The sequence below is a fragment of the Leucopleurus acutus genome (assembly GCF_964270905.1).
Source record: "Leucopleurus acutus genome assembly, chromosome: 5".
Classification (NCBI taxonomy): domain Eukaryota; kingdom Metazoa; phylum Chordata; class Mammalia; order Artiodactyla; family Delphinidae; genus Leucopleurus; species Leucopleurus acutus.
Genome location: NC_139147.1, coordinates 120,671,110 through 120,695,633, shown reverse-complemented (window position 1 = coordinate 120,695,633; position 24,524 = coordinate 120,671,110). Strand labels below are relative to the sequence as shown.

Sequence of the window (24,524 nt, the reverse complement as noted above, 5' to 3'; positions counted from 1 at the left end):
TAATTGCTTGGATGTAATGCTTGCAATCATATTTTATGATAGAAAAACAGGCACGTTATTTTCATGGCCAGATGGGATTCCCCAAGGATTATTCGGATCATGGGGCAGGAGGAAGCCAGCTGTCCCAGGTCTCAGCTGACTGCAGCCATGGGAATCCTGTCTTCCCCCAACCCCTGGCTACTGGGTGACTTGAGTGGTACACATGTAGGAGTCCTATTTCTGTTCGCTTTCTCCCAGTGAGGGACACCTGGCATTTTTGGACCACTGTTGAGCTGGAACAAAGTAATTTTGCCTAAAGAGCCTGTAGGTGGGCTTAAAGCAGAGGGGCAGTGATAGCTTTTTTCTCCTGCAGACATAGGTGCTGCCAGGTCAGTGCCGGAAGCCCCTCTCTTTGAGCAGAGGCTGGGTAAGCCTCATCTTGTGGAACTAGGACATCTTGTGGAACTAGGAACAAATAAACATTTGTTTATTTTTGTTTTTATTTCCATTTCTCTAGGAGGTGGGTCAAAAAGGATCTTGCTGTGATTTATGTCATAGAGTGTTCTCCCTATGTGTTCCTCTAAGAGTTTGATAGTGTCTGGCCTTACATTTAGGTCTTTAATCCATTTTGAGCTTATTTTTGTGTATGGTGTTAGGGAGTGTTCTAATTTCATTATTTTCCATGTAGCTGTCCAGTTTTCCCAGCACCACTTATTGAAGAGGCTGTCTTTTCTCCACTGTATATTCTTGCCTCCTTTATCAAAGATAAGGTAACAATATGTGTGTGAGTTTATCTCTGGGCTTTCTATCCTGTTCCATTGATCTATCTTTCTGTTTTTGTGCCAGTACCATACTGTCTTGATTAGTGTAGCTTTGTAGTATAGTCTGAAGTCAGGGAGCCTGACTCCTCCAGCTCCATTTTTCTTTCTCAAGATTGCTTTGGCTATTCGGGGTCTTTTGTGTTTCCATACAAATTGTGAATTTTTTTGTTCTAGTTCTGTGAAAAATGCCATTGGTAGTTTGATAGGGATTGCATTGAATCTGTAGATTGCTTTGGGTAGTATAGTCATTTTCACAATGTTGATTCTTCGAATCCAAGAACATGGTATATCTCTCCATCTATTTGTATCATCTTTAATTTCTTTCATCAGTGTCATAATTTTCTGCATACAGTTCTTTTGTCTCCTTAGGTAGGTTTATTCCTAGATATTTTATTCTTTTTGTTGCAATGGTAAATGGGAGTGTTTTCTTAATTTCACTTTCAGATTTTTCATCATTAGTGTATAGGAATGCAGGAGATTTCTTTGCATTAATTTTGTATCCTGCCACTTTACCAAATTCATTGATTAGCTCTAGTAGTTTTCTGGTAGCATCTTTAGGATTCTCTATGTATAGTATCATGTCATCTGCAAACAGTGAAAGCTTTACTTCTTCTTTTCCGAATTGGATTCCTTTTATTTCTTTTTCTTCTCTGATTGCTGTGGCTAAAACTTCCAAAACTATGTTGAATAAGTGTAGAATTTTAATTGCAGAGCATCTCCCTGTGAGAGAGCAGCTCGGGAGAAAAAACTAAGTTCACTCAGAGGTCAAGAGAACTGTATTTGCAAGGCAAGACTGGGCCAGTGGCTTGTTTTTCCCAAAGAACAGGCTCAGCAAGAACACAGAGTAGGTTCATATAAATAGGTTTCCACCTGTGGGGTTGCCAACCGCTTCTCCCCATGAGACTAGTCTTCCTGCCTCCTGTTTCTGTGACTGGCAGAAGCAGAGGGTTGGAACACCCCCAGCTACCCACAGCCCACCACTCCCTAATAACTGCACCTCCTGGCCCTTCCTCTCTGCAGCCCCAATACCCCCAGTATCATGGCATTAGATTCTATGGATTTGGGGCCAGGGTTTTCTAGCATCTGTCCCTTTTCTGTCTAGTCCCGTTGCCACTAGTCTCATTTAGGCCCTTGTGACTTCTCCCTAATCAATGCTGTTAAACCAATCTTTCTGAAACAGGATTCTCTCACTCCTGTGTCTACAAATCATCTGCTTCCCCATTATCTACTGAATCAAATCCAGACACCTTCACCTGATACTCAAAAGCTTTACAGATTTCCCTAAACACAGCTTTTTAGCCCCTTCCTCTCTCATGGCCAGCCCTACATGTGCCAAGCTGCCATCCTCCGTCTATCCCAGGCACAGTCTCACCTTCACGTGTGACCTTTGCTTTGCCTGGAAAAACTTACTAAGCATATCTTGCATTTGTTTGATATTTCCTAGTTTTCAAAGTGGTTTCACTTACCTTATTCCATTGGAAAATTGTAATTACTAAGCAGGGCAGATAGCAGATTAGAAAATATTGGCTCTGAGCAGGCCTAGAGCCTGAGGTTCCACAGCCGAGAGGCAGGCCTAGGAGCCAGATCTTCAAATTCCCTCTCTCCACAGCTCTGGGTTGCTTTTCTCTCTCCTTCTTCTGCCTTTCCTCTGGCTCCCTCCAGTTTCTACTTGTCAAGTTCTGCCTTCTTTCCAAGTCCAGCTCAAATCCACTAGCACCATGAACTCTTCCAAAATAACCCGTAAGAGTCAACGGCTCTCTCTTCCATATGCTCTTACAGCTCCTCACCCAACTACCCTGGCACTTAAAGCAATTAGGTGAAAAGGCCTGAGAGTTCCAGGATAAGGGTTTGAGGCCAGCATAGATCAAGGTTTCAAGTCTTTTTGATTAGGATTTCCATTAAGAAACACATTTTATATCACAAAGTAGTGTGCACACACACACACACACACACACCCCTGAAACAAGTTTCATGATACAGTATTTCTAATCCTGCAATGCATTATCATATTTCTCTAGTCTATTTTTTTTATTATTATTAAAAAGTACTAGTTAGGAACCCAGTAAATTGATTTTGAGGACTAATGAGTCCTGGTCAGCAGTTTAGAAAACTGATTTAAATTTAATCTGTCATTCTAAATGGCCTAGACAACATTTTCAAAGATTTGTAAAAGACTGAGCTAGCAAGAGAACTATGTTCATTGGGGGTTTAATCTGTGATTCTTATCAGGAACACAAACACCTCTCACAAAGGCTAGGCCAGGAAGGAAGGGCCTCAGCTGGAGAGCACCAGCTTCTACTTGCTGGAAGGTCAAGAACAGGGATTTTTTTCTCCAGCTTTATTCAGGTATAGTTGACAAATAAAAATAGTATATATTTAAGATGTACAATGTGATATTTTGATGTATGTATATATTGTGAAATGATTACCACAATCAAGCTAATTAACAAATCCATCACCCCATACATTTACATTTTTTTTTTTTTTTTTGGTGGTGAGAACACTTAAGATCTACTCTCAGCGCATTTCAAGTATAGAATGCAGAATTATTAACTATAATCACCATACTGTACATTAGATCTCCAGAACTTACTCATCCTGCATAACTGGAACTTTGTACCCTTTGACCAACACCTCTTCATTTCCCCCAATTCTGACCCTGGTAAACACCATTCTACTCTCTGCTTTTATGAGTTTGACTTTTTTGGCTTCCACATGCACGTGAGATTATGCAAGGAGAGGCATCCTTAACGGGGGCTAATTGATAGAGGAACGGGATGCGTCCATTTCACAGTGGATCATCTTCAAAAGAGGGTGCCAGAGATCTGGGGAGAAAGATTTCTCAACAAGGCACATCTGTAGACTGAGAGCAGATTTTTGTGCTCGTCATAATCTTGACTAGAGCAGGAAATCAGCTGGAATTTAAAAATAGTAAAAATGTAATAAAATTTTTTGTTTATATCTGCATAGTGAGTCTGAGGGCCTTCAGGCCTATAAACCCGTCAATGAAGTTAGTATCTTTTCAACTTTATGAAGCACTTGACGTTTGCAAAGTGCTTGTACAATTACCAATTACCATAGTGTTCATCTTTCAAACATTACAGCTCAGAGAAGGCCTGAGGACTTCAGACTGAGAGTAAAAATTTAAAACAAAAAAAGTAAAGGGAAAAGAATTGGTCAAGCTAAAGACCAGGCTTCTGGGCTTATGCTGCCAGAGCTATTCAAGATGTGGTGTACCTGCTTCTGAGTAGGGTCCCCTCTTGCTGCAGTGCATGCAGCCAGCCTTGGCACGCTGCTCTTGGAAGCTCCAAGCATGATCTGCGTCTACATGAAGCAGGGGAGGGAAAGGCAAAGGGCTTGGCACCTGCAACCCAAGTGCTCCTTGTGTTGAGGGATGTAGGAAGAGGTGTTTGCGACTGCTGGGAAAGGGTAGTGAGGAAACGGACAAAGGAGTTATGGCCTTTCCTGTTCCAGCTATTAAAGGCTGTATGTATAAGCTGGAAATCAGCTCTGGCTATGTTTACAAGCAACAGGTCAGTGAAACTCAACACACTGGTTTACTTCCAGGAATTCCAAGGAAATGGCTTTAAGGAATGTCCAAGGCAATGCTTTGAGGATGTGTCTGTTTCCTCTGGAGAAAGGTTAGCTCTCCTGTGCTTCTTCCCCTCCATTTAAAATCATCAGTTACCACTGGCAAGTGGCTGACCCCAGGGCTGAGCGTAGCCTGAGGGCTGGTGGTGTTCAAGTGTATCAGTTTAGGAACAAAAAGCAGCCTTTTCTTTGGAAGTGATTTTTAATCCAACATTTTCTGTTAGATTAGTTCAAACCTCTGTCAGAAGTGCTCCCTTTTCTGACCGTGGTTAGGTAACTGCTGTACCAGAAGCTGAGCTGAAAGACTGAGTTGGCTTTTGAACCAGAAAACCTCCTGGTAGACCCTAATCGTTTCACCACCGGATTTTCCTTAGTGGAAGTTAAAAAAAAATCAATCTCTTAATGAAACGATACCTTTCTATGTTAATACGCTTGTGTTTCGAAACACATATTGAGCGTTCCCAAATGTTTTTCAAAGGAGAATAAGGACATTCCTGTCCTCATTTTTATCCACATAGAAAACGGGTGGGTGATTTTGAGAGCAACTGTCCAGAATCACCCTAAGTTTATTGCTGTCTCAGCCGCCCCCTCCCACACAGCCACGAGTTCTCTTCATTATAACAAGCCGGACTGTGTGACTCCGTGCTTGAAGCGCGGCGTTGGTATCCTGCTGTCAGTAAGATAAAATCCATTTTCTTGACCGTGACACACGTGGTCCAGCCCAATCTGTCCACATGAGAACTCTTTAGTTTCACCTCCCACTGATCTAGCTGCACTGAATCTCTTACCATTTTCCAAATACCTCACACCCTGTTTGTGTCTCTGCCTGAGCTGTTGTTTTTTTTTTTCTGCGGTACGTGGGCCTCTCACTGCTGTGGCCTCTCCCGTTGCGGAGCACAGGCTCCGGACACGCAGGCTCAGCGGCCATGGCTCACGGGCCCAGCCGCTCCGCGGCATGTGGGATCTTCCCGGACCGGGGCACGAACCCGCGTCCCCTGCATCGGCAGGCGGACTCCCAACCACTGCACCACCAGGGAAGCTCTGCCTGAGCTGTTTTATTGCCAAAATGCCATTCACATCCTCAGCCCAGTTCTTTACGGATTCTTACTTTTTTTTCTCCACCTGGTTTCTAAGTTACTTCTGTGTGGCTTCTCTGATTCTCCTAAGCTGGTGAGTGCGTTGGCTACACCCGCCTCTGGCTTCCGTAATGCTTTTTGCTCATAACTTTTATATAGTTCTTAGTGCATTGGTGGCTGCTGTCTCTACCTCGTTAGGTTACTGGCATCTTGAGGGCAACCACCATTTCTTATTTATCTCTGTGACTTCAGAAGCCAGAAGACAGGCTCATATTTTTTTTCTAGGAAAGAAGTATTAAAACTAAAGTCATTTAAAACAATTAATGAAAATTTAAGCAAAATACTTGTTTTATTCCAGATTTAATATTAATAAATTAAATATTTAATTTATTAATATTAAATATTAATATAATATTTAAATTCAATGTTAATTCTGGAAACATTAAATGTGTAGGTACCTGATAAATGACTGTCAGACAGATGAATCAGATTTGCGACAGAAAGGAAACTTTAAAGGCTCTTCAGCCTGTGACACGCTGCCCTACCTTTAGCCACCTGAGTGACCAAAACAAAGAAATAAAATTAATCCCAGTGGGAGAGAATTCTGATTGCGCTAGGTGTAGGGAATAAGAGTCTCCTCCTTTCTTCAAAGGCTGACACTATAGTTCTCTGGAGACCACCTGCTTTCTCTTCTCCCAATTCTGTGCCTTACAGGCAGCCTTACTCAGGCTTCTCTGAGCTATTCATGCCACACTTGTCATGGGACCATCCTCCATGGTATTCCCTCCACGCAGAATGTTTTCTTCACTTCCCATTGTTTAATTTCATGTTAGGAAATCCCAGTTCCTCCATGGACTCTTTCCCACATGATTAGAAGAACAATAGTGATTTCTCCTGTAATCCCTTCTTCCATTCACCGCCAGCGCAGGTACCTCTTTGCCTGTTCTTATTTATGCGTTGAGAAGGTGTTATCACCATCCACCTTGTGGAGTGAACTTTAATTAGGGTGGGGTCATGTCTGCCCACATGCCTTGTACTGTGTCTACCACAGCTTCACAATCAGACAAGGGCTGAGGACTGCTGTCCACGAGATAGACTTGGCCTCTGTCTCCCTGTCAGGTGAGAATATGTGAGACCGGCAGCCAAGGCTCCTGCTGCTAAGGTGTCTCTGGTAGCTCCCGAATTTGTTGGCAGCTTGTAAATGCCTTGTCTCCTATGGCTGAGAAGGAATGACCAAGTAGCAATTAAAGACAATTTAAGCAAAATACTCTTTTTTTCCCATGGGGAAGAAATATTGAAACTAAATTCAAAACTGGCAACATTAAGGTAATACATATGTTTTTGTCAGTCTTAACATTATTTCCTTCTCCTTTATTTCTAATAAAATGATTCAGTATGTACTGACCTAGAAATCTTCAAATGTAACATCACACGGCTAATGACAAAACATGATGGCTTCACCTGAAAGGTGCAATTAAAAGATTTCCTTTATCACAAGAATGTGCAAGAGGAATAATTATCATCAAAGGCTTGTATTGCTTCCATTGCTGGACAGGAAAATGGTTGCACTTTTCTATCAAGCGAAAATTGCTTTCTGTGGTGTAATTTCCAGAAAAATACTATGGGACGAAGTACTGTAACTTAGGAAAATTGTAAATGAAACAATCCCATGTGCAGAACAGGAGACACAAGGAAGTGCCGAACACCCAGCTACTTCCATCTACTCAAGATCAAATCAGAAGAATTGTGTCTGATTTATAGCCTGAGTGGAATCTTTTGTTTCTGGAGACTGAAGACTTTCCTATGGTATTAAAATAGGGCTGTTACAACAAAAAATTATTACAAGCATACAAGACCATAGATATTTTGGTCACTCAGAAATAATAAATGACAACGAATACCAAATACATTACATGATGCTGCCCTTTAAGAGAAGCAGACATCAACAGGTAATAATGACAATAATAAAGCTCACATTTTTGAGCACTTATCTGAGTGCTTTAACTCATTTAATCCTCAAAACAAACCTATGACGTAGGGACTTGTATTATCCCCATTTTGCAGCTGAGAGACTGAGGCACAGAGAGGGTAAATAACTTTCCTAAAGTTACACAACTAGTAAGTGGGTAGGCTACAGTAGCAAATCAATAAATCCTGACCACTGAGCCAGATTTCCCTCTATTTGATGAAAACCAGTACTGGAATGTCTAAGTGTATCTTTCTTTATACCAAAGTCATTTCCTGAAAAGACATCTGTAAGTCAGAAACTCAAAGACAGAACCAGATTGGAATGTAAGCTCTGTGAGGGTTTGTCAACAGCTGTATCCCTACTGCCTAGTATAGTACATGGCCCGTGGTAGCCTCTTGATAAACATGTGATGAATACGTGAATAAATAGAGAAAAGAGGAGAGTCTAATACAGTGCTTTGCAATGAGAAAGTGCTCAACAGATTTTTAAAATTGGATTTAAAGGAATTTGTTTTATGAATCCATTCGAGAAGCGGAGGATTCATCTTCTGATTTCCTGTTTGTGTAAATCCAGATTTTCATATTGTTTGCTTACAGTGAAGATGAAATGAGAAAGCATTCTCATTTAAGAGAAATATTATTAAAACTTTTACAGGGGAAAAGGCAAAACAAATCAGGGATGCCAAAACTCTTGGAGAATCCTAGGATTATTGTAGAAAACTCAGTTATCGTCTTGGGAGCCACAACTTTTCACATTCATAGCAGAGTATCTACCATGTTTGGGCAACAATTCACAATGCCATGCTTGTAGTCACTTGTCAGGACTCCAGAAGAGCTTAAGTCCAGTTATGGAATGTTTCAACATATTTAGGCCACAGGGTCTTAAGAAAATTGCATTATTTAACTGGTTTAAACATGTTTTGGCTCTGAGAGATAAGTGAACAAGGTACCATCAGTAGGAAGCTGTTTTAAGAAATAGCTAAATTTTCCAATGGATTTAGCCAAAACAGAAGATAATATTTATTGTTCCCATTATACGGATGAAGAAACCATGGAAGACCCAAGTTATGACCTGAACAAAAGACAGCTCATGTTTCAAGGCACGGATACCACCCCCTACATTGGTTCTCACCAAACAGTCAAGGAATATAAGGATCCAGGAAGCTAGTGTTTTCTTTTAGTGAATTTTAATTTCATTTCACTTAGGTGCTAAGTCAAGGGCTGTCTACAAGGTCTTTCTACACTAGCATTTGTGAAGACAAGGAAGACCAAAAGTCAAGCTGCAAACGCAATGGATTAACCACCCAGGGGGGAGTGCCGGCTGCACTACTGCCCCATGCAAGCTCAGCTCCTCCCTATAGCCAGCTTCCCAGGAGGGAAGCAGTTATAATGCCACATACATCCTCACGTGGGATACCACTGGGGATGTATTTAGAGAGAGTCTTTAGAAAGCTGATTGCTTATGTTTCTTTCAAATATTTTGAAATATTGGTGCTTTCTGAAACCGCTTGTGGAGTTATCTGGTTACATTTTGCAAGTGAGGGTTACAAATTATTTTAATTCACGGCTCCCTAAAGAGTTCCCCCATTAAACTCTGGAGATGCCAAGGTCTCTCTTTCCTACACTAAGGGCCACCTGCCATTTCAAGGGGCTTTGGGGTCATGACTCATCTGAATGAATCAAATAAGCACGACTTCATGAGTGCTTCAAATAAGCACTACTACAAGGTAGCCGTGCCTACCTTGTTTGTTGTTCGCCTCAGTACCTCCTGTATTGCTTGGCGCATAGTAGGTACTCAATAAGTTGAACAAAAGGCATCTTACTTACATCCTCTGCTATCCCTCTGGCTTTCTACTTAAAGTAAAACACACCCTGCCTCCGGACTGGTGAAGATTTTGATGAGCCTCCCAAGAAGCTACCACTTCGAACTATCAATTGTATGCCAGGCACACTTACCAATAAGCGCATCACACACATATTAATGCCACCAGAGCTCACTGGATGGACTACCCGAACCACAACCCGTGGATTCTTCAGGTGGACACAGCCCAGTCTTTGTTGATTACGAATGCTGCCTCCAAGTCCATCACTGACCTTGGGTGTGTCTTTTCCCTCCTTGGGGCTCAGTTGCCTCATCGATAAAACAGGAATCACAGAACTAACATTCCCTGTTCCTCTGAGAGTTTTTTTGCTAAGTGAACTCAAGTCATTCACAAGGCCACAGTACCAACCCAACAACTAATTCATAGATGCTTCAGCTAGTCAGAATAAGAAAAAGCGGCAATGCAGTGATCATCATTTAAAATGGAAATTGCCGCTCACAATATTCATACCTATGATTTAAAATAAGCATGACTGTGTGGGATATAACGAATTCTGTCAAGTTTTAGGAGGAAAGGGTTCTTTTCCCTTGTTTTTTTTTTTTTTTTGTTGTTGTTGTTGTTTAAAGACTACAGTGCCGTTACATTTAAATCCATGGAATACTTGTTTCCAAGGATCATTCTGAGTGATCTGGATGTTCACGTTTATTTTTCCTGGAATGCAATCTGTCACACTTTGGTTCAGGAAGGGGTCTGGCATCTGCCACTTTCCTTGCCAGACTTTTTAATGGAAAACTCAAGAGCTGCAACATCTACACGTCTGCCATGGCCTTTCATTTTCTTGGTAACATCTCAGTGCACAATTCATTTCAAGCCAGTGATGGGAAGGAAGTCTCCATCCATGTGACTTTGTAATTCTGTTACTGTGTCAACTTGCCAGTCCATTGTTATCTTTGTGCTATCTTTACACTTCTGTAAAATGTTGGCAACCACAGGATAACTCCTTATTTTCAGTTGATGTCGGCATACAGGAAGCGCTAAAAATGATTTTAGGCTGCCCTTTTTATTTTGGAAGAAGTCATTCTTATCCTCTGTCATTCATATTTGTAGAACTAATATATAAACATGCTTTTTTTTGTTTGTTTTGTTTTATTTGCGGTACGTGGGCCTCTCACTGTTGTGGCCTCTCCCGTTGTGGAGCACAGCCTCTGGACGCGCAGGCTCAGTGGCCATGGCTCACGGGCCCAGCTGCTCCGTGGCATGTGGGATCTTCCCGGACTGGGGCACGAACCCGTGTCCCCTGCATCGGCAGGCAGACTCTCAACCACTGCGCCACCAGGGAAGCATGCTTAAGGGGAGAGATGATAAATGATAGAATGGATAGAGACTGTAGAAAGTAGACAGTCCAGCAGCATCATTAGTCACCTACGAATAAGGCAACCTACGATTCCTATACCAGCTGCAACACTGCGAATCCAAGCAAACCGTTTTATCTGATGTCTTAAAACCTGAATAAGGGGGCATCAATTTCTAACCTTCTCATTAAAAGAGATTGTTAGTGAGGATGATAGGTGGCTCTAAATTCTGATTTCTATATACAAATAAAATCAACACACAATCAGTGAGATAAGATACAGTCACCCAGACAGAGAATGGCTTCTAAGCCAGAGTCAGGCTTGAATATATGAAATCAGGTGTACGAATTAAACCTAAGGAAGGATGGACCAACCATAGGAAGGAGGTCAGTGAGGCAACAGGGATCCAGCTCTGCCGTGGTGGCTGTCCCTGCCCAGGGAGAGGGACCCTGCCGCTGGGGGAGGGGTGGGTGTCCACCCGGGGTGTGCCTTTTGGTGCCGAAGGGCAGCCTGGATGAAAAACACTAAGATTATCCCCTCTGTCTTGCTCTGCTTTCAGACTCACTTAGCAACCCTCAGATAATTCATTGGATTTTTCTGCTATATCAACGTTTTAGAGTAAATGTGCCCTGGATAGAAAATATTGCTTTCTTGCTTGATTCATTCATTCAGTGAATATTTATTGAGTGTCCACTATATGCCAAACACTGTTGTATGCTTTGATTACAGACCCAAATTCCTGTCCGCAGGAAGCATACATCGTGGTTGGGGGAGAATATTATAACAAATGCATAAAGTACATACAGTGTCAGATGGTGATAAGCATAATGGTGACAAATGAAGCGGGGAAGGGGAGAGGGAGTGCTCCTGTTGGGATGGCTAATTTAAATATGGAGTCAGGGGGCTTCCCTGGTGATGCAGTGGTTGAGAGTCCGCCTGCCGATGCAGGGGACACGGGTTCGTACCCCGGTCCGGGAAGATCCCACATGCCGTGGAGCAGCTGGGCCCGTGAGCCATGGCCGCTGAGCCTGCGCGTCCGGAGCCTGTGCTCCGCAACGGGAGAGGCCACAACAGTGAGAGGCCCGCGTACCGCAAAAAAAAAAAAAAAAAAAATATATATATATATATATATATATATATATATGGAGCCAGGAAAGTCTCACTGCCAAGTTGGATGAAAGAGGTGAAGGAGGGAGGCCTGCGAATGTCTGAGAGAAGAGCATCCCAAGCAGGGGGAAGAGGAAACAGTGCGAAGGCCCTGAAGCAGGAATGTGCTTGGTGTTTCTCAGGAAGGCCGGGGTGCTGAAGCAGGGTGAGCCAGCGAGCCACAGGGAGAGAAGGGGCCGGAGGGGCACTGGGGACCAGACTGCGACTTGACCCTGCTAAGGGCTGGGAGAGAATATCCCTCCCCATGAGGACACATATGATGATTTAGGAATTTGATGTCTGGTTTCTACTTGTGCCTCCTTGAGCTTGGCTAGAGTCCATCCGTTTCTATGAAACGAAACCATTCTCGGAGTCTTTGGCGTATTGAACTTTCTGCCTTTGAAAAGTTGAGAACGTGATTCAGAAACTTGGAGACTCCTTTATGGTGGTGTTCTTAGGGTGACCGACCAGGACCCCTAACCTTATCACCTCCTATATCTTCAACAGCCGCTTGGGATGTGAACTCTGTAGGACATAATGTAAGCAGTCATAACAGTCATTGCTTTAAGAGTGACATTCTGGACGTATGGAAATGGGGTATATGTGTAGATAAGAGCTATCATGGACATAGAGCTGTCAGTGAGAGCGTTCATTTAAGTATATTTATGGATTTTATCGTTATGTGATGCCTTTCTTTGTCATTAACAGTCTTTGTTTTGAAGTGTTTCGAAGTCTATTTATTTATTTAATTTTTGGCCACATCGTGCAGCATGTGGGATCTTAGTTCCCTGATCAGGGATCGAATCCAAGCCCCCTGCAGTGGGAGCGCAGGGTCCTAACCGCTGGACTGCCGGGTAAGTCCCTAATTTAGATTTTGACAGATCCGGGCTTGGATCATGGAATTGACACTAGCTATGGAAACCTAAGAAAGTTATTTAAGTTCTTGGAGACTTTGTTTCTTCCATCTCAAAGAGAGTCTTTGTGAGAATGAAACCAAAAGGGTGGTTATTAGGATTAAATGAAAGAATGTTCTCGATGGCAAAGCACTGGTGCTCAGTAACATGGTTCCCTTTCTCATAGCCCCGTTCTCAATTTCTGCTTTGCACCGCAAGACTCAGAATTGCTGCCCACAGGGAATCATAGTGAAATCTTAACTAATTGTCAATTTTGGCACCATAGGCTTCCGGCTTATTTATTTGTACTTGTTGCGGTGCGTGGGCTTCTCATTGCAGTGGCTTCTCTTGTTGCTGAGCACGGGCTCTAGAGCGCAGGCTCAGTAGTTGTGGCACACAGGCTTAGTTGCTCCGCGGCATGTGGGATTTTCCCAGACCAGGGCTCGAACCCGTGTCCCCTGCCTTGGCAGGCGGATTCTTAACCACCGCGCCACCAGGGCAGCCCGCACAGGCTGTTTTGTCAGAGGCCTAGACAATCAGCAGTCCATTTGTGTGGTACTCTACCCTTGGAGCCACCCTCTTACAGAGCTGTGGAGGTGACATGAAATTATAACGTAAAGCACTCAACACGGTACTTGGCCATGGTTCATCCTTATGGAATGTTAATTTTTATTATTTTAATTTTTCCGTACGTTTTGGGAAATTTTTATGGGAATGCATATGTATTAATTATGCTAAGAAAAAAAGAAAACAAGACTATATGAGCCATAGTGACTTGTTTTATTGATACCGATGGTGAGTTAAGAGCATCTTTGTATCCTTGGGTCTGAATATTGGGCATAAGTTCGATGTGAATTGAGTACTGTGACACTTAGTTTTACATGTTTACTTGACCAGGCTACCTCGTTATTCAATCAGACCCTAATCTAGGTGTTGCTGTGAAGGTATTTTCTAGGTGTGGTTAAGCATCTACAGTCAGTTGACTTTAAAGAGATGATCCTCAATAAGGTGGGTGGGCCTCATCTGATCAGTTGAGTGGACTTAAGAGCAAAACTGAGGCTTCCCTGAGGAAGAAGAAGTTTTGTCTTAAGATTGCAGCATCTCAGCTCCTACTGGAGAGTTTCTAGACTGAGAGCCTGCCCTGCACATTCAGAACTTGCCACCTTCACAAACACATAAGCCAATCCCTTGAAGTAAACCTATGTGTATGTGTATTATATGTATATGTATGTATGAATGTCTGTGTGTGTGTGTGTGTGTGTGTGTGTGTACTCCTGACTGGTTCTGTGTCTGTTTCTCTGGAGAATCCTGACTTACAAAGGTGCATATGAAGGCTCATTTATTCTTCTTTTTCTTTTGTCGGTAATTCTTTATGATGCCTCATTTGCATGATGCAATTTTACTAAAATGAAACTTGAACAGCTCCAAACTGCATAATCCATTTCTTTCAGCCTCACACTTTCTTTCTGGCCTCAGCCAGGCAATCTGACCCCGGAGTTGGGGGGATCATCCCTACATTGACAGCAGCTGGCATAGTCTACCCATGAGGTCCATGGGGCACATCGCCTGGGTTCTAGGTGGCCAACAGGATGACGGTAAATGCCAAGGGGATAATTTTTCTCTAAAAATATGGATAAATCAAGAGTTTACAGAGTGGAAACTGGTTGGTTTGCTACACTCTGGGTATGAATTCAGAGCATAACTAGGATATAAAAACTCTGTTGTCTAAGTGAAAATATATTTATGCAGTGATGGTAGCCCCGCAATTTCTAGGATGAATGCACAGGAGGACAAATTACCATGAGAAGAGATATTACTGAGAGTGTAAGTCTGCTTTCATTTTTTGCTAGTTTGTCCATAATCATATGGAAATAACCCCCCGGTGAAATGTGAGACAAAAACTATGACATCATCTGAATTTAGTGTCACTGCTCTAAGCTAAAAATTTGGGTGGGTTCCTACTTACATTTTCTTGTCTCCAAGTTATCTTTTCCATTTTGCAATGCAATGCAAAGCATTCCTTACAACGCTGTCAGAATTTGAACAAAAACATCTTTTATCTAATTTCTGATTTGCCATTTTGTGATATTGTGATTTATAATAAGAAATAGAAATTTGGTCTTCATCCCCAGTTTTGGCAGAGAGCTCTTAAAACCCTTGAATTTCCTAAGTGATGAAAGCAAAAAGGCATCCTTCTGTTATGTTAATGATGACGTTTGGACCCTAACTAAGGTTGGGTGCTGGATGCCAGGAGAACCCACCATTAGATTAGAGGGTTGGAACTTTCAGTTCTCACCCTCACCACCTCTGGGGAAGAGGAGAGAGGCTGGAGATGGAGTTCAATCACCAATGGTTAATTATTCATCAGTTGTGCCTATGCAATGAAGCCTCCATAAAACCCCAAAAGGATGGAGTTTAGGAGAATTTCCAGGTTGGTGAACAGGTGGAGATTCGAGGAGAGTGGTGCACTCAGAGAGGGCATGGAAGCTCCATGTCCTTTCCCCGTACCTTGCCCTATGCACCTCCTCCATCTGGCTGTTCCTGAGTTATATCCTTTTATAATAAACCAATGATCTAGTAAGTAATGAGGTCTTCTAGCAAATCAATCAAACCCAAGGAGAAGGTCACGGGAACCTCCAACATGTAGCCGATAGATCAGAAGCATAGGTAACAACCTGGGCTTGTGGCTGGCTTCTGAAGTGGTGGTGGTAGGGGCAGCCTTGTGGGACTGAGCCCTTACCTGTGAGATCTGACCCTGTCTCCAGGGACATAGTGTCAGAATTGAGTTGAGTTGTAGGACACTGACCTGGTGCATTGCTTGGATGGGTGGGGAAGCCCCCCTTCCACAAGTTGGAAATCGGGTCCTGGAACCCCAAAAGACACTTTCTTACTGTACATCTTGTTGTAATCAAGCAGCCTTTATATGTACTCTTTAGTCACATTTTTATAACTTCCTACAAATTTGGTTATCAGATACTTTAAGCAACAGCAGGAGAAAATTGTGTTTCCAGAATAGAAACAAACTGGAACACAAACCAGCGTAACCTGCTAAGAACTGGCTTCCCTCAGAGAGACCAGTGACTGGTTAGTGAGGTACCAGAACCTCCAAGAGGCAGTTAATGGCCAAGATGGACCACTTTTAGGGTGGTGGCAACCTACACTGTCCATGAAAGCTCAAGATTGAGTGAGGCAAGGTATTTGCCCATAGATAACAGAAGTATGGAAAAGCAAAACTGTAGCCTCAAAAAGCCTCTACCTTCCACATCTCATTTCATAATTCTTGGAATGTTCTGCTATTTTAGAATTGCTTTCTAATTTTAACCTTGTTTTTACTTTTGCTTATCTCTGCAATCTTCAATGGGCTTGTCTTCACTTCACTCTTACTTATTTTTTTTTTCTACAGTCATTCCTCGAATTTGCTTTCCTTTCCTTCCTGCTGTGAATTTCCTGTATTTCTCTTGCTTCTTCTCCCCTTTCCATTTTTACCTCCTCTTCATCTTATTCTTTGAATTTCTTTCCCCTGTTCTTAATTCTTCTTCCTTTCCCTCTGATCTGTTGTGGCTTTAATCATTGCTGAGCTGCTTTAAACTCTCCCAGTGACTGACATTTTCTCCCTGAAAGGAGAGGGATTTGTGACTGTGGAAAACTAACTACAAAGACCCAACACATTCAATTTTCAGCACAGTTCTTTCCTTTCTTCTGTGGCGCTTTTGCCTGGGATTAGAGGTGGACCACTTACTGCAACTCACAATGGCAAAGCCCTTCAGGCCTGACTTCTCAGCTCTGTGAGTCGCATGGCAAGGTGTATCTGAGCCGCTCTGTTTACACTGATTGCTAGAATTTTAAAATTGCCCGTCACTAGAAAAAGCTTACTCAAGTGTTTCCTGGAAAACAAAGTAGTATTATTTCACAATGTAATGACCGGACTTATTCTTCTCCTTGGACTATTCATCCTCCCTCCCCCCTCCCCCTTCATTTTTTACAGCATGAAACAAAAACAGACAAATGTGTTCCTGGCAGAAGGGTGAAGGAGCTTTGTCACCCTAGCAGACTCCACCAGAAGTAAGATTTTTACAAAGGGATGAACAGTAAAATTAGTAAAATAGATCAGTTTTTCAGGACTCTATGATTTTATCATAGGGCATTAGGAAACAGTAGATTGCCACAAGCACACCAGATTCATTTGCCTCTGAGAGATTTCACTTTAGCTCTTTGCAACACTTAAGTATGGACTACACAGCTTTTTATGTTTCGAAATCATTCTTTTGGCTAAATTTGCTCGTGAATTCGCTTTACCTTTCTGCGTTTCTTGAAGAGCAGCAGCGCAGACCTCAATGATTAAGTGCTCGAAGTCAGTGTCTGCCATGTAGCAGGACCTGGGAGATTATCATTATCAAAGGATACTTGTGGTCAAAGCTGTACCACATTCTGAAGAGCCAGGCAGTCTCTGTTTTCGTCGCGCTTTTGCCAGAGTTGTTGGCTTCCTAGCGAGTGACAACAGAAAAAGGCATTGGATAAATGATCACTGTAAATATTGAGATATAATATCAACATGAATACATAGTATGTACATAATATTAATATATTTTAACTATAAGAATATGTGTCAAGCCAAATTCAACTTAACCACGTTTAAAAAATCTTTCCAGATACAGGTATTTTCATCTAAATGTTGAACCTGCTGCCAAGCAGATTAGCTCATGGATCTTGCCATATGGGTGAGGTTCTCGTGGCATAATTCAACGTTTACTTTTTTTCATAATTCCTATTTTATTAAACAGCTAAGAAATGCCACTTTGTTGACACCAGTGAACATGATATTTCTGTCAGATTGCTGTTGTGGGAATTTTGCAGTTATTTCTGTCAGATTTGGATGGTATTTATTTACGATTTACCAAAAGGTCAAGACTAAAGGGATAACAGTCTAATAATTGTTAAACTAGTTTTCATTCATTTTATTTTTGATAGATCACTACCAAAGCCTATGGTTAATTTTTGATATCGTCCCCCTTCGATTCTTAAGTTTTGAAATAGATATTCCGGTTAAGAAGCCTGTAATAATTTAATAACTGAATGAATGTGTTTGTCTACCCGGACCCCATGCTCACTCACTCTTTTTTTTTTTTCCTCAAAGGACCACAGTGGGAGGGAGGAAGAAAAGGACAAAAGAGAAAGCATTTGATAGGTGTTTATGTAACAGTAGAGGATGAAAATGTGAGAAAAAGGTGAAAAATTTTTGTGAACTTTAGAGAGATGATAATGGACATTGCAATGTGGTATGAAGGAGATTCAGGGACGTTTTTACCTCTTCTGTGTATCTCATTTTGCATATTAAGAGAATTCCAGACTTCAATCAGTTGTAATTATCTTCATCATTAAAAGCATTTATATCTTAACATGGACTTCATTGCTTTGTTTGGGCCCTCGGTTTCCATGCCCAAATTGTCACAGTCCAGTAATAACGTGAACATTCTCAAGAAATCATGAGGCATGGAAGACAGTGAGAAACCACTGACTGCTCCAAAGCTAGCCCTTAGTTGAAACCAAGGTGATTTACTTTACTTTGTTTATTTACTTTTTTGCCCCTCTCCAGACAGTTCCACGGATGGGTAATGATAAATAACTGAACACAAAAGGCTGTCTTCTGCTCTCTGAAACACATGTAGAAGCAGACGCTGCAGGTCCATGCCCCACAAACAAAAGGGGAATACAAGGATGCTAAGTGCGGTCCCTCCCTTTCTAAGCAGCCACTTATCCTTTGTCTAAAATGGTTGAAGCAGACACTCCACAATAAAATGAAAACCCAAACTGGCAGCCTTTCTCATTGGTTGTTTTAAGATCTCTGATTTCCAACACTGAACAGTTTCCTAAAAGGCGTTCCTAAGTATGCCACTGTTCTACGTGATGTTGATGAAAGTTCTGTGCCGATCGTTCAGGAAAGGATGGGTTTGAGAATGTTAACCAGGTTTGTTACATTCAGAAATTTTTGGAATCTTTCATTTGTAAATGAGCATTGTAAATCTTTGAGAGGGAAGCCTTTCTCAAACTTACCTGGTCATGGACCACATGCCCCATTCCCAAGTCCCACAGTGGGACATCTATGATCTTTTCATGGATGATGTCAGAGTTTCATAGATCTGTTTTCTGATAGACCCAGAGTGCCATGCCCTGTTATCTAGAGCTAGAATGTACCCATGGCATTTCCACAAAAGGGAAACCAAGGTGTCCAGTTCAATTTCCATCTGTCCCTGAACCTTTCTCTAGCTATTTCTACCCCAAGAAAGGTGTCAGATTTGCAAAGTCACTGCTATACTTAGTGTTTTCTTCATCATCTTGCAACATTTGCAAGTCGTTTCTGAGTCACTGTCTCTCAAACAGGTCAGCACGTTGGGGCTCAGCTGGCAGAGTAAAACTGTTATCCCTGAACTAAACTAGGTAGTAAAGCTCTGGGCTAGCCCTGGGGAGTTCTCTCTCTCTTTTCTTTTCTCTTCTTTTCTTTCCTTAAGAACAATAAGGAGTTACATATTTTATCCATCCAGAGGCACAGGTAATTTTGATAGCTGACAATATCTATTGATGACAAGATAGTCATTGAAGAAAATTAATAGAAAGGAGTGTAAGCAAATTCCTGTTTTTCTGTTTGGTTGTTTGTTTCTAAGTTAAGGTGGGCTGTGTAGTGTTGAGCTTGGCTGGCAGTCAGGGGCCCAGGATTCTAGCACCCACTCCACAGCAGCCCAGCTGAATGACATTTGTAATAATATTCTCCAGCTGTGGAATGCTCATTCATTCCTAGGCAAGGCGCTGGTCACATTATCCAGTCACTAACTTTTTCAGTCATTGTTTTTCAATTTTCACAACAAACTCTCAAGGTAGGTTGCATTATACCTATTTTACAGGTGAGGACCTAGAGAGGCCCAGAGAAGGGAAGAGCTGAGTCCAAAGTCACATAGCTAGCAAGCTATAGAGCTGGAATTTGAACGTAGGACTAAAGGACTCCAAAGGTGCTGTTCTTTCTGCTGGTATCTCACTCAGCCTTTGAACTTCGGAAAGCACACACACCGTATGATAGGCTATTTGGGCTGCAGTCTCCTCGCCTGTAAAATGAATTGAGGAAATTGGATTGGCTGGTCTCTGAGGTCCTAATGGAAAATACTGTTTTTTCATTAATGACAACAACAACAATAACGGCTGGCACTCCTTGAATAGATGCCATGTGCCAGACACTGTTCTAAGTGCTTTTCATATATTATTATTCCTATTTTACAGATGAGGAAACTGAGGCAACTGGCGCACAGAGAGGTTTCCAAGCACAGTTGTGGCCTCTCAGCAGCAGCCTTGATTCCTGTCATCTAGGTGGGTGTAAGTGAAGAGCAAACTAGGGCAAATGGGTATCTGAATAGATGAGGTTGGGATACTGAAGGTTGAGATGCAGCAGCTATATATCCCCCCAAACGTAATGAAAATGCATGGCTCCCCTCAGCTGGGTGAACGCTGATGGGTTGGAAAGTGTCCCTGAAGAAACTTAACTTCAGTGTTAGAAATTTCTCTAGACTCCTAAATACTGGTTTCAGGGATTTCTGAAGGTCTTGGAAAACCTCCCTGCCTTTTACTCCCTTTTTCCTCTCCTTTTTATTTTATTTCCTGAGGGGAATATATCAGAACGTACAGGCACTCCTGAAAGAGCTTATACTCTATTTCTGGGAAATCTTCCAAGGTTATTTTTTGCCAGCTGATGAGAGCAACACATACTAGGTAGCATTTTGGAAAAAATGTTAACACTTGTAATCTATTTTTCAAACTTTAATTTACTTGGGATACTGGAGATGTTATTCATTTTACTGCTTTGTAGAGAAATAAACTGGGCTCCAATTAGAATGAAACATAGAAAATGTTTTTCCAGGTAAGGGAAATACCATGGATGACCCAGCATTGACGTTTCTGCTGATCTGAGATAAAATGTTCAGTGTATGTCTTAAATAGCTGTTGGCCCAATTCTGGATCCATTCATTTATTTCTCTGAAGTTATTGATGACTTAATAACTGGGTTATGAAAGGCCATCAATAAATGAGTAGAAATAAATGAGTTAGTCCACTGTGTGCTCTGCTTGTTCACTGGGGGCTGAGGATAAATGTGCCAAGGGAAGGCCAGCCTTTGCAGTCACCCTGGAACAGGGAAGGTATCTGATGAGGCAGCACAGAGGACAAGCCCCTGGGAGGGCCCAGATGGGCAGAGGACAGCAGGTAGCATCAATTTACCTGGATTATTCTGAAGCAGTGATCAGATCACACCCAAGGACAAGGGATATAAGCAGTCATCAGAAGAAGAATCTGGAACTTGGTGATAGTCTCTTTATTGCTAGCAATATGTCTTCTTTTTTTGAGTTCTTTGATGCCAGAGGGGCAGTGGCATCCATGTTGGAACAAGCAGAGGATCCAGAAACTGAAGACCAAGATTTGAGTTCTGACTCTCTACTGTCTACCATTTAATAATAATGATACGCTCTCCAGATCTGAGCCTCATGTTTCACAGCTGTAAATGGGAACTGGAGATCCAAGGGCATTGAATGTTAGCTTTTATTTGCCCTTGCTACTTCTAAGAAGCAGAGTGTTTGATATATGTGTAATTTCTGTTTCCTTTATTATCTTCCATTTCTGGGAAAATGTAAAAATGACTGGGGCATTTGATATCTTTCCTTTTTCTCCTTAAACAAGGGAATAGATCAGAGGTTGGGAAGTGGCTGAGCACGATAAGGAGTGAGTAGTTGTCTTTTTTTTTTTTTTTTTTGCGGTACGCGGGCCTCTCACTGTTGTGGCCTCTCCCGTCGCGGAGCACAGGCTCCGGACGCGCAGGCTCAGAGGCCATGGCTCACGGGCCCAGCAGCTCCGCGGCATGTGGGATCTTCCCGGACCTGGGCACGAACCCGTGTCCCCTGCATCGGCAGACGGACTCTCAACCACTGCGCCACCAGGGAAGCCCAGTAGGGAGATTTTGATTAAGAATGGTGTTATGGGCTGGTGACATCACAGACTAGTATGGGCTAAGGACCCAGAATGATGTATGGACTTATTAACTTCCTTGAGAAAGAGTTCTTGGGTTTTCCTTAACTTTCCTGAGTATTCAAAGAAAACATTGTATCTTTGGCTTCTTTTCCCAGGTGGGAGGTGTCTGATGAGAAGACATTGTCATTTACCAGCTGAGATTCCTCAATCCTACCCACCAGGGAAGCCCAGCAGTTGTCTTTTAAGTGACCCCTCTAGCACCACCCTAGAGAGGGAGCACCAGGAAAATTAGGAAGGTACTCTTTGTTTTATGCTTATTTGGATCCCTGAAAGAAAACAAAGGCTCTGGCCAGAAATCTTTAAAAAACAGACACTGAAGCAAGAGGGAATTGTTTGCTGTATTAACCTTAATGAAAAAGAACTAAGCAAATGTAAATACATTCCTCTATCAATATTCAAAGGAGGGGCCTTTGCTAAGTGAACCGGAGGAACTCTGCTCTGGGCTAGTCATATGGGATTGCTTCTCACTTCACGGGGATTCAATGGATTAAGAGAGAGAAGATTTTCCTATTTCTAAGATTTCATATTCAATACTAATGTCAGTGGAGGTTGTACAGAATGATGACAAAGACAGATAATTATCATAACAAATCTGTAGAGTTCCTTATGGGTTCCAGAGCACTTTTTCAAGTAGTCAGTGTGAATGGGATTTGACAGCAGTACTTTTGCCCTGCCACCTCCCAGTGTGGAATGTATTCATGTAATAATTTCAAGTTTATTGCCTTGATTTTCTGATTACCAAGGAGAAGACCGGATTCTCTGTCCCTAAAGAGAACGATTTCTAGATTCTGAAGAAGGGGGACATGATACAATTGAGAGTCAACAGGAATTTTTTTTCAAATTTACGTTTTAAAAGGTAAAATTAACTCTTAGCCTCCACATAGAGAGTATTTTATACAAATATTTTCACCTTCCTCACACTATGATAAATTCATAAACGTTCCCAAGAAGGTATAGTCACAAAATACATGCTTAGGGAGAAAGAATGAAGGAAACAACTAGATAAGGATGGGTAAAAATGCCAAGAGGAAATGTAGACATCACAGATACACTACCAGATGGGCTAAACTCATGGTTTAGCTACCAAAAAAAAAAAAAAAAAAGTCTGCTTCAAATAACTTTGTCCGTACAAGAGATTCAAGTTAATTCAGGGAAAAATAAATTGTTTGGTTCAGGTAAATATAATATTTTGGTGAGTTAAAAATGTATATTCGGGGCTTCCCTGGTGGCACAGTGGTTGAGAGTCCGCCTGCCGATGCAGGGGACACGGGTTCGTGCCCTGGTGCGGTAGGATCCCACATGCCGCGGAGCGGCTGGACCCGTGAGCCATGGCCGCTGAGCCTGCGCGTCCGGAGCCTGTGCTCTGCAACGGGAGAGGCCACAACAGTGAGAGGCCCGTGTACCGCAAAAAAAAAAAAAAAAAAAAAAAAAAATGTATATTCACAAATTCTTTGGTACTTGTCCCTTTAAAAGATGGAGACTAATTTCCCTTCCTATTGAGTGTGGACGATATATAATGACTCATTTTTAATCAATGGAATGGAGCAGAAGGGATGGTGATATACAAGGCTAGGTCATAAAAAAACATTGTGGTTTCCTCCTTTCTGTCTGTGTTGAACCACTTGAGGGAAGTTAGTTACCATATTGTGAGGACCCAAGCCACTCTATAGAGAGATCCATGTGGTAAGCATCCGAGTCTCCCTGCCAATAGTCAGCAAGGCACTGAGGCCTCCTGCCAACACGGAAGTGAACCTTTCAGACCCAGTCAAGCCTTCAGGTGACTAGCTCTGGCTGACATCCTGTCTGCAACGTCATGAGAGACCCTGAGCCAGAAACACTCAGCTAATTTGCTTTCAAATTCCTGACACTTAGAAACTGTGAGATAATAAACGTTTGTTATTTTAAGCCACTAAGTTTTGGGATAATTTGTTCAGCAGCAATAGAAGGCTGATACAATTACATATTGGAATTATAAATTCTAGATGTAAAAGGCACTGGAGTAGAAAATGCACCTTGGAACAAGAAGATCCTAGCTCATGCTGTTTCCCAGTGACACCGCCCCAAACCACAAACACCATAGCAAAGATAAGGGTTCTACATTTAGGCCTGTGATTTGAGTATACAGTATTATATTTTTGTCTGAAAACAAAACAAAACAATGTTTCCCCCTACAAAACTACTTGCAAAATACATAATGGCTGGTAAGAATAACTGGTATCCTAAATACATGATAGAATTCAGATATTGGCAACAGGTAGCAAAGGACAAATGAGGTAAGCCCTATATTCTCTTTTCTTTCTGCCCTTTCCCAATTGTAGTACAAGGAGCTAGAGTCCAAGCAGAGAACAATTCAAGCTGAGAGCAGCAGTCTCACTGAGTTGAAGAACTACAAATTGGAGATTGGGTGTTATTGAAGCGGCTGGAATTTTGTTGTTGTTGTTGTCTTGGGAAAGTTACTTTAATTCTTTGAACTTCAATTTCATCATTTATAAAATGGGGTTTATAATATGGATCTCGATTGGCCAAGGTAAAGATTAAATGTGATTTTACATACGGCACCTAATTGCTAAATTGAGGCTACCATCTTCCTGCACTTCCTCTTCCTCATTATTATTTCTGTTTTCTAGAGCATGTAATTATAGAATCTGTAAATATAGATTCTATATTCTATTCCATATATATATATATATATATATATATATATATATATATATATATATATATGGAATTTAGTCTTAAGCAGTAAAAATGTAGTGGGGAGGGTGTACACTTTTGGGTGTATAAGCCGTAAGTAAAACCAAAATAAATTCAGTGT

General features: G+C 41.8%; 1 protein-coding gene across 2 annotated transcripts in view; it reads right to left on the bottom strand.

The window, feature by feature from the left end:
• SLC9A9 (solute carrier family 9 member A9) overlaps positions 1 to 24,524 on the bottom strand; it is a gene marked incomplete at both ends in the record, with an annotated part of 539,820 nt that overhangs the window by 80,057 nt on the left and 435,239 nt on the right. For both annotated transcript variants that reach the window (XM_082840556.1, XM_082840557.1), the window contains one exon: positions 17,054 to 17,133. In XM_082840556.1, the coding sequence (XP_082696682.1) occupies positions 17,054 to 17,133 (80 nt within the window). The remainder of the gene's footprint in view (positions 1 to 17,053; positions 17,134 to 24,524) is intronic.